This window comes from Oncorhynchus clarkii, chromosome 13 (assembly GCF_045791955.1).
Source record: "Oncorhynchus clarkii lewisi isolate Uvic-CL-2024 chromosome 13, UVic_Ocla_1.0, whole genome shotgun sequence".
Lineage (NCBI taxonomy): Eukaryota > Metazoa > Chordata > Actinopteri > Salmoniformes > Salmonidae > Oncorhynchus > Oncorhynchus clarkii.
The window spans coordinates 37,792,084-37,807,905 of record NC_092159.1 but is presented as its reverse complement, the minus strand read 5'-3'; the positions used below and the strand labels follow the sequence as shown (position 1 = coordinate 37,807,905).

Below are 15,822 nucleotides of genomic sequence, written 5' to 3'. Positions count from 1 at the left end.
GCTAATGGGTGAGGTTAATTGGGAAAAGTCATGCCCTGAAGATTATGATAAACACCATCTCGATCACAGGAATAGAAAGGACATTCCAGGTAAGTGTCACCGTCATTGTTTCACTTTTGGTCACTATTAATAAACATGTAGAATTCCCCTGTTGGAATGACGCTTGAGGAACTATAGAGCACTTCCGTGTCCATGCGTTTTGCGTTGTCCTCATTCGTCATATTTGCGTCATGTTTTGCTACAGCAGCGTGGCCACGCCCTCTTTTAGCTGAGGCATTCCTTTGCCCCGCCTTTTTCCGTGACTCGCTCCAGTCACCCCCCGAAAATCTAGCTAGCGAAGTAAAAGAATGCAATGCCTATTTTGATCTCAGAATCAATTTGGTATCGATAGATAACACATGGGCACATATCTAGTTTTGTTTGTGTCGATGAACGTAAAAAAAATAATTTTCTAGACTGCTACCTAATGTTTTCCAGGTAGCTGGGATTAAAAGTAACGAAGCACAGCACAGGGTTAGTTATCAGTACAGTAATTTAGCTAGCTAACGTTAGCTCGAATTGTGGGGTGCCTATTGTGTTAGCTAGCCAGCTAACGTTAACGGCTTTTCTGATTTGCTCTTGTTGGAAATATTTTCATACTTCTTTGAGTTGCTTTCATTCTCATCACCGGTGGATATGGGACTACTTTTTACCAAGCTGATGACTGTCTTCGGAGACAGAGGTAATCATTTGTCTGCCTGGATACATTTAGCTAACTTACTGCTGTTATTGTTGCTCTTAAGTAATCTCCACTCAGTGCCTGATCATTTCTGCTTGCTAGGTTTACTAACGTTAGCTGCTTTGTAGCACGGTGTTGTTATGGACTGGGTGTAAATGATGAGAAAACGCAAGAAAAGCTGTTATACGTGATTTTCAATAACGTGACGGTTTCTAAAAATGGACAATTTCGACAGCCTAAGTCGGTGTGCTTCAATTAGCCGAGCCAGCTAAATTCATAACTACACCAGGCACCTTCCAATAACCGGTTAATTTCTGTGAGACATGAGCTAGTCCGTACTGCATGTTCTGTTCACTGTGTCGACGTTCTGCACACGTGTCCCGTGTAATTCTCTTGTTTTCTATGTAGCGGTAGTGAATTGCAGTAATTTTATGCAACCAATAACATTTTGTCAATCAGTACTGTTTACCTCGTTGATGAGATGACGGCAGGGTAGAGGTCGCTGGGGTTGACTATCAGGGTCAAATGGTCCTTGTTTTACCTAAATAGTAACACTGCAAACAAACACAGCGAGGTTTTGACCCCTTTGGATAATAAAGAATGTCTGCCCATATTTTTCATATCTGGTATTTGAATCCATAGCTAGACCCTTCAAAGAGAGTCCATCAGTCTGATGTGTTGTCATGGTGACGATTGATTAGCTTTAGGGTCACAGATCTGTGAGTGGCAATCTGTGTGTCGGTTGTGTAAATGACTTTCCTCATTCCTTCTCTCACAGAGCACAAAGTGATCATAGTGGGCCTGGACAATGCTGGGAAGACCACTATCCTCTACCAATTGTGAGTGATCTCAAAATAGATGGGTATAATTCATGATCACAAAAGTCAAACATGTATGCAAATGATATGTATAACCACTTAGTCATAACAATCACTCTGTTCCCCTCAGCCTTACCAAAGAGGCGGTCCACACCTCCCCCACCATTGGCAGTAACGTAGAGGAGATCTCTGTACGCAAGACCCGCTTCCTGGTGTGGGACGTCGGAGGCCAGGAAAGCCTGAGAGCCAGCTGGAACTCCTACTACTGCAACACAGAGGTACGGATCTGTTGGTGTTTGTGCCGCAGAAAGTCTATGGAAGGAAAGTGTGTACACGTGTGTGTGTGTGTGTTGAGTTTCTGGCCAGTTACAGCTGGAGTAGAAATAGAACCCTGATGAAGGTGCTAATGCCTAAACACTTTTAGCTTTAACTTCCCCTTTTCCCTCCGAGACTGTCTGAATAGATACATCTGGAGACGAGATGTTTTTCAGCAGTCCAACGATCAGGCCAACATTGAGTTATTGCACTTTAACCGGCAGCTGATTGTTGTTGTCATTGATAAGGCATGGGAACACTATTACATAATCTGTTACAGAACTAACCATATCAGTCTGCTGTCCTGAGTATTCCTCTAACACACTAGACTGTTACTGAAGCCATGTTAAACGTTGATGAGATGAGAGCACTCGGAGCCTGGGGTACAGATAAGTGAGTAAGTTGGTCCCCTTTGGCCTGGGTATTCAGATGTTTTGTCTCTCTTTAGATTGTTATTCTGGTTGTGGACAGCACAGACCGTGAGCGCCTAACTCTGAACAAAGATGAACTTCACCGCATGCTTGAACATGAGGTAACAACCACCTGTTTTTTGGGGGGGGTCAGCTCAACCTTACTGTTTAAATATATTTTTTCTGAAGACCAGTTTCAAATGCAAGATTTAAAAAAAAATATATATATTTACAAATAATAATAGTATAGGACAAAACACACATCACAACAAGAGAGATATATCACTACCTAAAGAGAGACCTAAGACAACAACATAGCATGGCAGCAACCCATGAAGACACAGCATGGTAGCAGCACAAAACATGGTACAAATATTATTGGGCACAGACAACAGCACAAAGGGCAAGAAGGTAGAGACAACAAGAAATCACACAAAGCAGTCACAACTGTCAGTAAGAGTGTCCATGATTGAGTCTTTGAATGAAGAGATGGAGATAAAACGGTCCGGTTTGAGTGTTTATTGCAGCTCGTTCCAGTCCCTAGCTGCAGCGAACTGAAAAGACGAGCGACCAAGGGATGTGTGTGCTTTGGGGACCTTTAACAGAATGTGACTGGCAGAACGGGTGTTTTGTGTGGAGGATGAGGGCTGCAGTAGATATCTCAGATAGGAGGGAGTGAGGCCTAAGAGGGTTTTATAAATAAGCATCAACCAGTGGGTCTTGCGACGGGTATACAGATATGACCAGTTTACAGAGTATAGAGTGCAGTGATGTGTCCTATAAGGAGCATTGATGGCAAATCTGATGGCCGAATGGTGAAGAACATCTAGCCGCTCTATAAATGATGTCTCCATAATATAGCATGGGTAGTATGGTCCTCTGAATCAGTGTTAGTTTGGCAGCTGTGGTGAAAGAGGAGCGATTACGATAAAGGAAACCAAGTCTAGATTTAACCTCAGTCTGCAGCTTTGATATGTGCTGAGAGAAGGACTGTGTACCATCTAGCCATACTCCCAAGTACTTGTATGAGGTGACTACCTCAAGCTCTAAACCCTCAGAGATAGTAATCACACATTTGGGGAGAGGAGCATTCTTCTTACCTGACCACATGACCTTTGTTTTGGAGGTGTTCAGAACAAGGTTAATGGCAGAGAAACTTGTTGGACACTAAGAAAACTTTGTTGTAGAGTTTTTTAAAGGTGCAATATGCATAAATCACTCCACCATTTCCTGTTTGCTAAAATTTCCTGTTTGCTAAAGTTCACCTAATTTCAGTGATGTGATTAAACAAGCAGTGTATAGTGTAGAAAATTGTTGTACCATCCAAACTGCTGTGAAATCTATTTTTGATAACAAAAAATATTGTATTTTCAGCCTTTTGACGCTGGTGTATAAATTTGCTTCTTAGACTTGCTTTCAATGAGAATTGCAGATCTGTAACTCACGTTTCTATGTGAATTTGATCAGGTTGCCCAAAAAGTGACACATTGTAGCTTTAACTTGTTGACTCGTGAGCTGTGTTCATGCTTTCAAGATGACTCGTATCACCACTACAGAGAAAACAAACTGATCGCAAAACCATGATGGTTTGTTTCAACATTTCCTCTGTGTGAATCAGTGCATTGACTGCTGAGCTGCTCAGTTTCTGTTCCGCTGTCGCTGCTTTTTTCTATTATCTGAGACGTCACCGCGGTGACATTCTGTAGATTACCACAGGAAACGCTCAGACGTGTAAATATGTTGAATATAAAAACAAGAGAGAACTGTGCCTCTCTCTCTTCTTTCCTGTCCATTCTGACTGGTGTGTTGTACCTACAGAATCTAACCCTGCCCATCTCTCCTGTCCTGTCTTCTGACTGGTGTTTAGGACCTGCAGAATGCTGCGATTCTAGTTCTGGCCAACAAGCAGGACATGAAGGACTCTATGACAGTGGCAGAGATCTCCCAGTGCCTCACCCTCAGCTCCATCACAGCCCACTCCTGGCATGTACAGGCCTGCTGTGCCCTCACAGGGGAGGGGTGAGTACACTGCATAACTACAGACACACCTGGGCCTCCTCCGTGTGTGTGTGTGTTATAACATTCCCATCATAAATAACCTTAAGTCACTCAAACACAGTTTAATTTTCAAAACCGTTTCCATCTCTTTCTCCTCTCCTCCAGACTACCTGCCAGTCTGGACTGGATGAGGTCTCGTGTCCTGGCCAGTTAGAACTCCTTCTGTGGGCTCATCCCAATTGGAACCAGGACAGCTATCCTTTGACCCAACAAACACAACCTCATAGACATTGCAGCTAAAGCCACAGTGCCCAGATCAGGACCTCCACTATCTGTTGTGACGCTGCCCCTCTGAGCCCCAGGGCTGGCCCCAGACCTGCCCTGTCACCCGCATGCCTTACCCAGGACTTACTGTGTCTGCAAGGGCTGACCAGGGTCCAGATCTGCATCGCGATAGAGGAGGCCTGGAGGAACCTGGCAGAACCTCAACTAGGCATGCCAGGGTATGCCATTGTGCATTTGCGTTAGCATGGGTGTGTGTGTTATAGTGTGTGAGACTCTGTTCTAGATGCCCACCATGTTTACATAAGAATCCTACCTGTCAGACCTGATTCCATGAGGGTGACACAGTATGTCCCACATAAGCTGAATAGGGACCTATCACAGTATTTAAGCCTGCTGTCCTCATGAACTCCACAGAGATTGAATGAGAGGTTGCATTGGATTTCTTTAACATACAGTTTTGTACCTCTGACTTGAAGAAAGCCACAGTACACATGTTAAGAGGCCAGACCGAATGGGGATCAGACGGGTGCTCAGCCTTCTAAGCTATCAATGCACAAATTACTTGGAAGTATTTATATCAAAGAAGGAAAAAGGTGGTTGCTTGACAGTGAAAAATAGCATCATGATTTCTGTTAAAAAAGCAAGATGACAAACAAGTATTGTCTGATTTTAAAACAGGTTAATCATGTGTATTTTTGTATACATATACAGTATTTTACGGTGTACAAAATATTTTTTGTACAAATAAATGTTATTATTGATAAACTGGTGACTGGGCTGCCTTCTTTGTAGTAGGGGAATTACAGATGGAATAATTTGGGAATGTCTGAACCAATGATTTATATACTGAACAGAAATATAAATGCAACATGCAGCAATTTCAAAGTTTTTACTGAGTTCCACTTCATAGAAGGAAATCGGTCAATTGAAATAAATAAATTAGGGCCTAATCTGTGGATTTCACATGACTGCGCAGGGATGCAGCCATGGGAGGGCATAGGCCCGCCCACCCACTTGGGAGCCAGGCCCAGTCGATAAGAATTAGTTTTTCCCCACAAAAGGGCTTTTTAAATAAATACTCCTCAGTAACAAATACATTTGTGAGGGAATAAGCTTTTTGTGTATATGGCAAAGTTCTGGGATATTTTATTACAGCTAATGAAAATAATATTCTCAAGTACCCCTGTGGATAGGCTTAGTACCCCTGGTTGGGAACCACTGCACTAGATGACTGACAGGGGGTGCTGTTTTGAAGCAACCTCCATCTTTGCACTCCCCCACCTTTGTAAAAAATATTTTGGAAGCTATAGAAATGCATTTATGTCTACATTTGTTTATGCTATTACATACACTTTAATGCACACTTTATAATTATGGAGCTAAACATTTTCCTTTGCTAAAACAAGCAATGAATAGTATAGAGAATCACTGTACCATCCAACCCATTGTGAAATATATTTTTTATAACCAAATATGTTGTATTTTCAGCTGTTTGAAGCTTCTGTACAAAACCGAACTTAAAAGCCTAAAAAACTAAACTTAAGAACAGGAAGCATATAAAATAGTCCAGATGTATGGCTTCTTAGACTTGCTTTCAATAAAAATGACAGGTCTATAACTCACATTTCTATGTACATTTTGTAGGGATGCCGAGGTGCCTTATTGCTATTATAAACTGTTTACCCTCGTAATTAGAACAGTGAAAATAAATGTTTTGTCATACCAGTTGTATATAGTCTGTTATAAACTGGGTTGTTCGAGCCCTGATTGCTGATTGGCTGACAGCCGTGGTATATCAGACCGTATACTACAGGTATGACAAAACATGTATTTTTGCTGCTCTGATTACGTTTGTAAGCAGTTTATAATAGCAATAAGGCACCTTAGGGGTTTGTGGTATATGGCCAATATACCACAGCTAAGGGCTGTGTCCAGACACTGTGTTGCGTAAGAACAGCCTTTAGCCGTGGTATATTAGCCATATACCAAACCCCCTCGGGCCTTATTGCTTAATTATAAACTGGGTGGTTTGAGCCCTGAATGCTGATTGGCTGACAGCCATGGTATATCAGACCGTATACCACGGGAATGACAAAACATTTATTTTTACTGCTCTAATTACACTGGTAACCAGTTTAAAATAGCAATAAGAATGTTAGTGTGTCTTTTCAGTACTAAGATCAGCCTAAGATCAGCCCTTAGCTGTGGTATATTGGCCATATACCAGACTCCCTCATGCCTTATTGCTTAAATATACCACATATGTCAGCCAATCAGCATTCAGGGCTCAAACCACCCAGTTTATAATTAAGCAATTAGGGTGTGGTATTTTGGCCATACACCACATGCACGGAAGTCATTCAATCAGGGCTCAAACCACCCAGTTTGGAATTGCCAAAACAAAGCGTCAGCAATCCAAGGGTGATATTATATACCGACTTGTTTCTAACAACTACACTTTACTAGCTCGCGCGTTCGCGTCTTCAAAATAGGGGGCATCCGGATTTGAACCGGGGACCTCTTGATCTGCAGTCAAATGCTCTACCACTGAGCTATACCCCCGTTGCAATTCATTACGAAAATAAAAACGAATTATCCGAAGGATAATGTTAATAATATCGATATAACTATAGTTTATAGATGTATAGGTATCATTTTTTCGGGAAAAAATATTGATGTATTTAACGGTTTATCGACGTTTTTCAAGACGTGTTCGACTGTTAGGAGAGTGCATACTGTGCATTCGTTTCCTCCAATAGGAGGAGCCAAATACACGTGTCTCCTGGGTGCTGTCAGTACTGTTCAGCACACAATATTTTATATAGGCTATCAATGGGGAAATTAATGTTAGTGTGTCTTTTCAGTACTGTACAGTACACAGTATTTTATATAGGCTATCAATGGGGAAATGAATGTTAGTGTGTCTTTTCAGTACTGTACAGTACACAGTATTTTATATAGGCTATCAAGGGGGGAAATAACGTTAGTGTGTCTTTGTATATTTTTGTCAGTAACAACATCAGTCGGTTCTCATGCATGCCCAGTGATATATATATATATATATATATATTTTATGAACATGCTTGCACCCTAAACACATTAGATAAAAATATGGGTTTGGTCACCGTTGTAAACCTCAGATAGTAAATTTCTAGTCCTGTCGTGCATTTCATTCGTGCATTTGCCATAAAACGACAACAACAACAACAGCTCACATGACATATTTCGACCAGTTTAAGTTCATTTCGATGAGCAGTTTATGGTGTGTATTGGGTACGCCTTGATGAGACAATTAAGGGTGCCGAGTGTTGTTAAAATCGTGACCGCGGAAACCAAACAACGTGCAAAAAGGCCTGTTGGGAAGACAATGAAAAAAACCCAGCTCTGCAGGCCATTTTACACCCCAGCCACTTGAAATGACATTGAGGTTTATTTGCATCACGACAAGGACATTGCGTGCCTCAGAATTTCAAAAGTAAATCTGGTGGTGATAAAAACGTGTGAATGACTAGAGAACGACTCTGACTTCAATACAATAGGCCTGCAATACAATGAATGACCTTCCATCAGGTATGTCTCAAACACTTCCTCAACAAGGGATGTGAAAGAACGGGTATCATTTTAACAGCTAGTTTGTTTCTAAGTGAAAGATAATTCTATGGGTTATACCATGTATAATAAATATAGGCCTAATAGTATGACGGCAACAATATCTGACAGTAATAAACCTAACCATTTTACAGTAACAGTTATGATCAGGTAACATGTTTTAGACTAATAGCTGATACTATGAGCTCCCATTGCTATTGTCTTTTAAATTGTGTCTTGTACTTAAGATTGTCCACGGTGTGTTACCCGAATACTTATGTAACTACTTTAACTTGGTCAGGGATAACCACAACTATTCCACTAGAAGGAGCAGTGGTGTAAAGTACTTAGGTAAAAAAATACTTTAAAGTACTACTTAAGTAGTTTTGGGGATATCTGTACTTTACTTTACTATTTCTATTTTTGACAACTTTCACTTTTACTTCACTACGTTCCTAAAGAAAATGATGTACTTTTTACTCCATACATTTTCCCTGACACCCAAAAGTACTCCTTACATGTTGAATGCTTAGCAGGACAGGAGAATTGTCCAATTCACACACATATGTCTAATTTGTAATGATGTCTAAGTGTTGAAGTGTACCCCTGGCTATCTGTAAAAATAAAAATAAAAACAATGGCGCCATCTGGTTATCTTAATATAAGAAATTAGAAATTATTATACTTTTGATACTTAAGTATATTTTTACAACCAAATACTTTTAGACTTTTAATCAAGTAGTGTTTTACTGGGTGACTTTCACTTTTACTTGAGTAAATTTCTATGAAGGTATCTTTACTTTTACTCAAGATTGACAATTGGGTACTTTTTCCACCACTGAGATGGAGTGAAACCAAAATTGTTCCTTTCGGATTTGAGAGCGGTATGGGGAAAGAAACATTTTTGGAATAGTTGGGTCTCTGTCATTATTTGGATTAGTCTTCCAAAGAACTTGAAATTAATAACCATATTTTTTCTCACAAAAAATGGCTAAATAGTAGCATGTCTACAGTATGTGGGTAAGAATTAAATTGCCCTATCTACTGGACAGGTTTGTCATAAGGAAACAAAGATGGGTAAAATACTTGAATCAAGGTACTATGTGGGTGAGAAGAAAATGCCCCGGGTTAGTATATGGGCTGACTTTTGGTGCCTATCGTGTCTCATATTGTGATTGTCTTGTATATATTAGGGATTGCTTCAAATAAAATATTATTGTAACGTAACAACATTTGAAAAACAAATCTCGAACGCTTATTGTTGTGTATATATAAGGGGTAAATGAGACGAGGGAGATTAACCTGTCCAGGGTTCTGTTTGTCTATGGCAGGGATGGGCAACTTTGATGGGGGAGGGGGCAACAAAAAAATCGGAACTCATCACGAGGGGCCGCAGTTGCTTGCGGGTCTACGTACCCACGCACCCAGTGTCACAGGAAGGCCAAGAAGATTATCGAGGATCTCAGCCACCCGAACCACGGCCTGTTCACCCCAGTACCATCTAAAAGGCAAAGACAGTACAGGTGCATTAAAGCTGGGACCGAGAGACTGATAAACAGCTTCTATCTCCAGGCTATCAGACTGTTAAACAGTTATCACTAGCCGGCCTCCGCCCAGTACCCTGCCCTGAACCTTAGACACTGTCCCTAGCCGGCCTCCGCCCAGTACCCTGCCCTGAACCTTAGACACTGTCCCTAGCCGGCCTCCGCCCAGTACCCTGCCCTGAACCTTAGACACTGTCCCTAGCCGGCTGCCAACCAGTACTCTACACTACACCTGCACATACAGTTGAAGTCGGAAGTTTACATACACTTAGGTTGGAGTCATTAAAACCATCGTTATGTTTGGAGGAAAAAGGGGGAGGCCTGCAAGCCAAATAACACAATCCCAACTGTGAAGCACGGGGATGGCAGCATCATGTTGTGGGGGTGCTTTGCTGCAGGAGGGACTGGTGCACTTCACAAAATAGATGGCGTCATGAGGAAGGGAAAATTATGTGGATATATCGAAGCAACATCTCAAGACATCAGTCAGGAAGTTAACGCTTGGTCGCAAATGGGTCTTCCAAATGGACAATGACCCCAAGCATACTTCCAAAGTTGTGGAAAAATGGCTTAAGGACAACAAAGTCAAGGTATTGGAGTGGTCATCACAAAGCCCTGACCTCAATCTTATAGAACATTTGAAAAACTGAAAAAGCGTGTGCGAGCAAGGAGGCCTACAAACCTGACTCAGTTACACCAGCTCTGTCAGGAGGAATGGGCCAAAATTCACCCATCCTATTGTGGGAAGCTTGTGGAAGGCTATCCGAAACGTTTGACCCAAGTTAACCAATTTAAAGGCAATGCTACCAAATACTAATTGAGTGTATGTAAACTTCTGACCCACTGGGAATGTGATGAAAGAAATAAAAGATGAAAGAAATCATTCTCTCTACTCTTATTCTGACATTTCACATTCTTAAAATAAAGTGGTAATCCTAACTGACCTAAGATTATGCTTCCTATGTAAGCCTTTCCTACGCACTTCTCAGTAGTTGGTATTCAGACTTACCTTATGAAGGTGCGTAAGGGTTTTTGCAGGCGTGGTTCCCCGGCGCACGCTGAATAAATGTAGTTGAAACGCTGAAACCCTCTAGCCAACAGATTTTCTCGTTGAGTTTTCATTTAAACAGGGTTTCCAGTACATTTATCTTAAACCCAAAATACAGTGGCCCTTTTAGTTGAACGTTTGATGACAGACTCAATACAATATATCCAGTGAACGGGTTCAGAATATTAGGGATCAATGAAAGAAACACATCTAAATATATGCATATTCATCTGTCGTTTCAGCACCAATTGGTAGACTTAAAATTACTCTGTCTTCACTGACATTTTCAACCTCTCCCTGACCTAGTCTGTAATACCTACATGTTTCAAGCAGACCACCATAGTCCCTGTGCCCAAGAACATCAAGGTAACTTGTCTAAATGACTGCTGCCTGTAGCACTCACATCTGTAGCCATGAAATGCTTTGAAAGGCTGGCCATGGCTCACATCAACCTCATCATCCCAGAAACCCTGAACGCACTCCAATTCACATACCGCCCAAACAGATCCACAGATGACGCAATCTCTATTGCACTCCACACTGCCCTTTCCCATCTGGACAAAAGGAACACCTACAGCTCAGCGTTCAACGCCGTAGTGCCCACAAAGCTCATCACTAAGCTAACATGCTGACCATACTAACATGCTGATCGTCACTATGCTAACGTGACGCATGCGCGAGCATTGCAAAATAAATGTACACATACATGTTATTCAATCATTGCACCCACACTGCTCGCACGCATCAATGAGCGTCTGCGTAGCCAGGTGCTAAAATAGAACTCGGTTCTATTTGTGACGCTCGACGCACTGCAAGTCCTGCCTCTCCCATCTCCTAATTGGTTTTTAGGAGAATATACCCACGTGCCATCACCTCATTGGTTTTTAAGAGCATAGGCCACCTGGGTGATTGAAAGATGAACTGAGGCCCACACTCCAGTCCAGTTGGTTGTGGTAATGCACCTTAAAGTTGGTTGCCAACCGCCATACAAAGTCCAAATTAGAAGAAGAAGCCTAAAGGAGGAGAGATTACTTGCAAACAAACGTTTACACTTTCATCTGTGGATTAATTGTCAGAGTAGAGGACCTTATGCATTTCAGGGAAATAACAACGTAATGTTTATATCCCAGGACAAATTAGCGAGCAAAAGCTAGCTAGCTAAATGGCCATACATGTTTAATGCTTTTCAACCTGTCCCCAAATGAATATAGTTGGTTCAGAGTTTGTTTTTATATTTCAACCTGCATGTCCTGATCGCATCTGATGTGGAGGGGATAAAATCAACATGCGCGTGATGGCGCATGTGGTCTGGTCAGCATGTTAGGTCCCTGGGACTGAACACCTCCCTCTGCAACTGGATCGTGAACTTCCTGATGGGCCACCCCCCAGGTGGTGAGGGTAGGCAACAACATATTCACCATGCTGACCCTCAACACGGGGGCCCCTCAGGGGTGCGTGCTTGGTACCCTCCTGTACTCCCTGTTCACCCACGACTGCGTGGTGGCGCATGACTACAACACCATCATCAAGTTTGCCGATGACACAACGGTGGTAGGCCTGATCACCGACTTCAATGAGACAGCCTATAGGGAGGAGGTCAGAGACCTGGCAGTGTGGTGCCAGGACAACAACCACTACCTCAATGTGGGCAAGAAAATGCGCTTATCATGGACTACAGGAAATGGAGGGCTGGACACGCCCCCATTCACATCGACAGGGCTGTAGTGGAGCAGTTTGAGAGCTTCAAGTTCCTCTGTGTCCACATCGCTAATGACCTATCATGGTCCAAACACACCAACACAGTCGTGAAGAGGGAACGACAATTTCTCTTCTCCCTCAGGAGGCTGAAAAGATTTGGCATGGGCCCGCAGATACTCAAAAGGTTCCACAATTGTGCCATTGAGAGCATCTTGACTGGCTGCATCACCTCTTGGTATGGCAATTGCTCGGCATCGGACTGCAAGGAGCTACAGAGGGTACATCACTGGGGCTGGACTCCCTGCCATCTAGGACCTTTATAGCAAGGCCCTAAAAATGGTCAAAGACACCAGCCACCCAAGTCATAGACAGTTCTCTCTGCTGTCACACGGCAAGCTGTACCGGAGCGCTAAGTCTAGGACCAAAAGGCTCCTGAACAACATCTACCCCCAAGCCATAAGACTGATAAATAGTTAACCAAATAGCTAACCGGACTATCTGCATTGACCATTTTTGCACTCTTTTTTGCACTATTTTTTTGCACTCTTTTTGACTTTATGCACACACACAGAACTCTACCCACACACTTCAACACATACACTCACTCACTCACTCACACATACACACAGGCACACTGTCGTCATACACACACTTCCACACTCATCACATATGCTGCTGCTGCTACTGTCTTATCTTTTCTGTTGCCGAGTCACTTTACCTCTACAGTATATGTACATATCGAACTCAATTTCCTCGTACCCTTGCACATCAACTCGGTACTGGTACCCCATGTACATAGCCAAGCTATCATTGCTCATTGTGTATTTATTCCAAGTTACAATTTTTTATCTATTATAATTTGATTTTGTTGATCGTATCCTGCATTGTTTTGAAGGTGCCCTTAAGTAAGCATTTCACTGTTAGTCTACACCTGTTGTTTACGAAGCATGATTAGATTTGATCTTATTTAGGGGTTAGAAAAGTATTTATGAATAATAAAAAACTGGTTTGGAGAGCATTTACACACCAAGGAAAGAACAGGGTGGTTTGATTCCTTCAGAAAATTGGCACATTCAGTTCTTATACCGATGGTAATGTTGGAAAATGATTGTACGTAGAATTATAATAGTGAGAATAGTGTACAATATACCCTCGTCTATTGCCTGCACTAACCGTGGAATTGTGTGATGACACGGCCAAGTATTGCGCCATGCGTCCGGTTCAAACTGTTGTGGCTTGGCCGGCGCTCAGCTCCAGAACGATTGAATTAGCTTACATGTCATTTAAAAATATATATATTATCAGCTGTTACTAATGATCCTCAGCAACAACCACATGGCCGTGACGGCGCTTACAGAGGAAGAAGATGAGGGTAAACGAAACAATGTAATTAAATAGAATGATAATGTAGGCTATACCAACTGAAGAGAACTAACAGTAAATTGTTGTTATTAGGCCTACTCACGGTCAATACTGATGGTGGCTAATATTTAACATGATATAAATAGGAAACAGGGTTAGCCTATAATTAAGACATTCGAGAGTACCCATCCCTGCAAGTTACAATAAAATGCTGTACAATTAAAATTCTGCATAACGGCACAGCATTTCATAACCTTTACTGTCGGAAAGTTGATATGCTTCAGTTTGCTGCCATGTGACAGGCTCAACATTTGTCTCTCGCGATAATAAGGCAAAAATACATCTATATCTATTTATATTTACAATTCCCTTCTCCAAACGGATTACTCATTTACCTAGCTGTTATCAACGGCTCTTATCAAGTTGTAAATTGCAGTGCATGATGAATGGTGTTACTGTATGTCTATCAGAAAAAATAAAGCAGATGCTTTTTCAACTTGGAACCGCTAGGTTCTTTAGACCTTATTCATGGTTTCCTTCTGCGCAAAGATGGTGGCATTTTTAGGGAATTAAGTCAAGGTCAGAATCCAGACATTTGTAGACAGATTTTCACCACACAATTTTTTGATCTCCACCTAAAACAAATAGCAGGTGAATAGCATGCTATTCTCAAACTCGAATATACGTAGAGGGAGAACTACTGAAAGCGAATTAAGCTCCATTTATGTGCGCTTAACTCGTGTCGGAATCAGGCCCTTGTTTATCTCGGCCTTACCTACCCAGTTAGTCACCAACCCACCATTGATAACAACTATTAGATCTGTGATCAATACGTTACAAAGAAAATGAGGGGGCACCCGGATTTGAACCGGGGACCTCTTGATCTGCAGTCAAATGCTCTACCACTGAGCTATACCCCCTGATATAGAGCCTAGGCACCAGAGGTCTTCTAGTAAATGTTCTGAGTAGGTTTTATAGGTTAGTGCTACTAGAACATTGCTCCACCTCTTGTAATTATAAAGTGTATGTTTTATTTTTATTTAACCTTTATTGAACTAGGCAAGTCAGTTAAGAACAAATTCTTATTTACAGTGACAGCCTAACCCGGACAACGCTGGGTCAATTGTGTGCCGCCCTATTGGACTCCCAAACACGGCCGGTTGTGATACAGCCTGGAATCGAACCAGGGTCTGTAGTGATGCCTCTAGCACTGAGATGCAGTGCCTTAGACCGCTGTGTGTGTGTGTGTGTGTGTGTGTGTGTGTGCAGGGTTGGGTAGGATACCTTCTAAATGTAATGTTTTACTAGTTACCTGTCCAAAATTGTTCATCAGTAACGTAACTTTTGGATTACCCACATTTTGTAACATAATCGGATTACTTTCAGTAACACAAGCACCGCATCCAGAACACAGAGCCAATATTTACCCAGCTGGCTGCAGAGCACAGGGGGATCAGATGTACAGACGCATGAAAGATATAAACAGAAACATGTAGAGAGAGAGAGACTGGGTCCCAGGGAGAGAGCCGGGGAAGAGAAAAAGAGAGGAGGCGGGTTTAAAAAAAAAGGCTATTAAAAAAAAAGGGAACGAGGAAGATGGAGAGAGAGAGAGCTGTGTTAAATGAGAGGGAAAGAGTACAGAACTGAGAGGGTGTTTGTAGTTCAGGAGAGGAGCTGAATATGAGAAATAGTTTGGGTTGAAATGAGTGACACTGGGACAGCAGGACATTCTTCTGAAGTTTGTATTTTTACATCCAGATCCAACATGTTATTGACCTCTTTGAATCTGACTGACTCGTGGAAAAGCCTGAACGCATACTGACCACAGTATAATGTGAGTCATTTACAATTCAAGTCTTTCCCTCTAATGTTGTAATTCCCCAGATGACCAGTAGAGACCAGTGTAAGCAAATGAAATTGTGGGAGCTTATTCAGAACATGCTTATAGAAATGTGTTTACAGTAAAACCGAGATGTATCTTTTCATTGTGCAAGAGAATAGTCAGTTCTCTTGTAACATTTCAATGTTCAATGACATT

The 15,822-nt window shown here is 41.9% G+C and overlaps 1 protein-coding gene and 2 non-coding genes across 3 annotated transcripts; 1 reads left to right on the top strand and 2 right to left on the bottom strand.

The window, feature by feature from the left end:
- Positions 1-271: 271 nt before the first annotated feature.
- LOC139364636 (ADP-ribosylation factor-like protein 5B) lies at positions 272-5,314 on the top strand. Its single transcript, XM_071101551.1, has 6 exons — positions 272-721; positions 1,497-1,557; positions 1,667-1,814; positions 2,300-2,383; positions 4,129-4,280; positions 4,425-5,314. Exons 1-6 carry the CDS (start codon positions 676-678, stop codon positions 4,471-4,473), a joined length of 540 nt encoding a protein of 179 aa, XP_070957652.1. The 5' UTR covers positions 272-675; the 3' UTR covers positions 4,474-5,314.
- Positions 5,315-7,034: 1,720 nt separating this feature from the next.
- trnac-gca (transfer RNA cysteine (anticodon GCA)) lies at positions 7,035-7,106 on the bottom strand. The gene has a single exon. It is a non-coding gene; the product is annotated as a tRNA-Cys (tRNA).
- A 7,526-nt stretch (positions 7,107-14,632) lies between these two features.
- Positions 14,633-14,704, bottom strand: trnac-gca (transfer RNA cysteine (anticodon GCA)). The gene has a single exon. It is a non-coding gene; the product is annotated as a tRNA-Cys (tRNA).
- Between the last annotated feature and the right edge of the window lie 1,118 nt (positions 14,705-15,822).

What these genes read in the sequence shown, in the direction of transcription:
- LOC139364636 (XM_071101551.1), top strand. Translation starts at nt 676, where the DNA reads ATGGGACTACTTTTTACCAAGCTGATGACTGTCTTCGGAGACAGAG. An exon ending in GACTGTCTTCGGAGACAGAG is followed by an intron (nt 722 to 1,496) that starts GTAATCATTTGT and finishes CTTCTCTCACAG; the next exon opens with AGCACAAAGTGATCATAGTG. An exon ending in ACCACTATCCTCTACCAATT is followed by an intron (nt 1,558 to 1,666) that starts GTGAGTGATCTC and finishes TGTTCCCCTCAG; the next exon opens with CCTTACCAAAGAGGCGGTCC.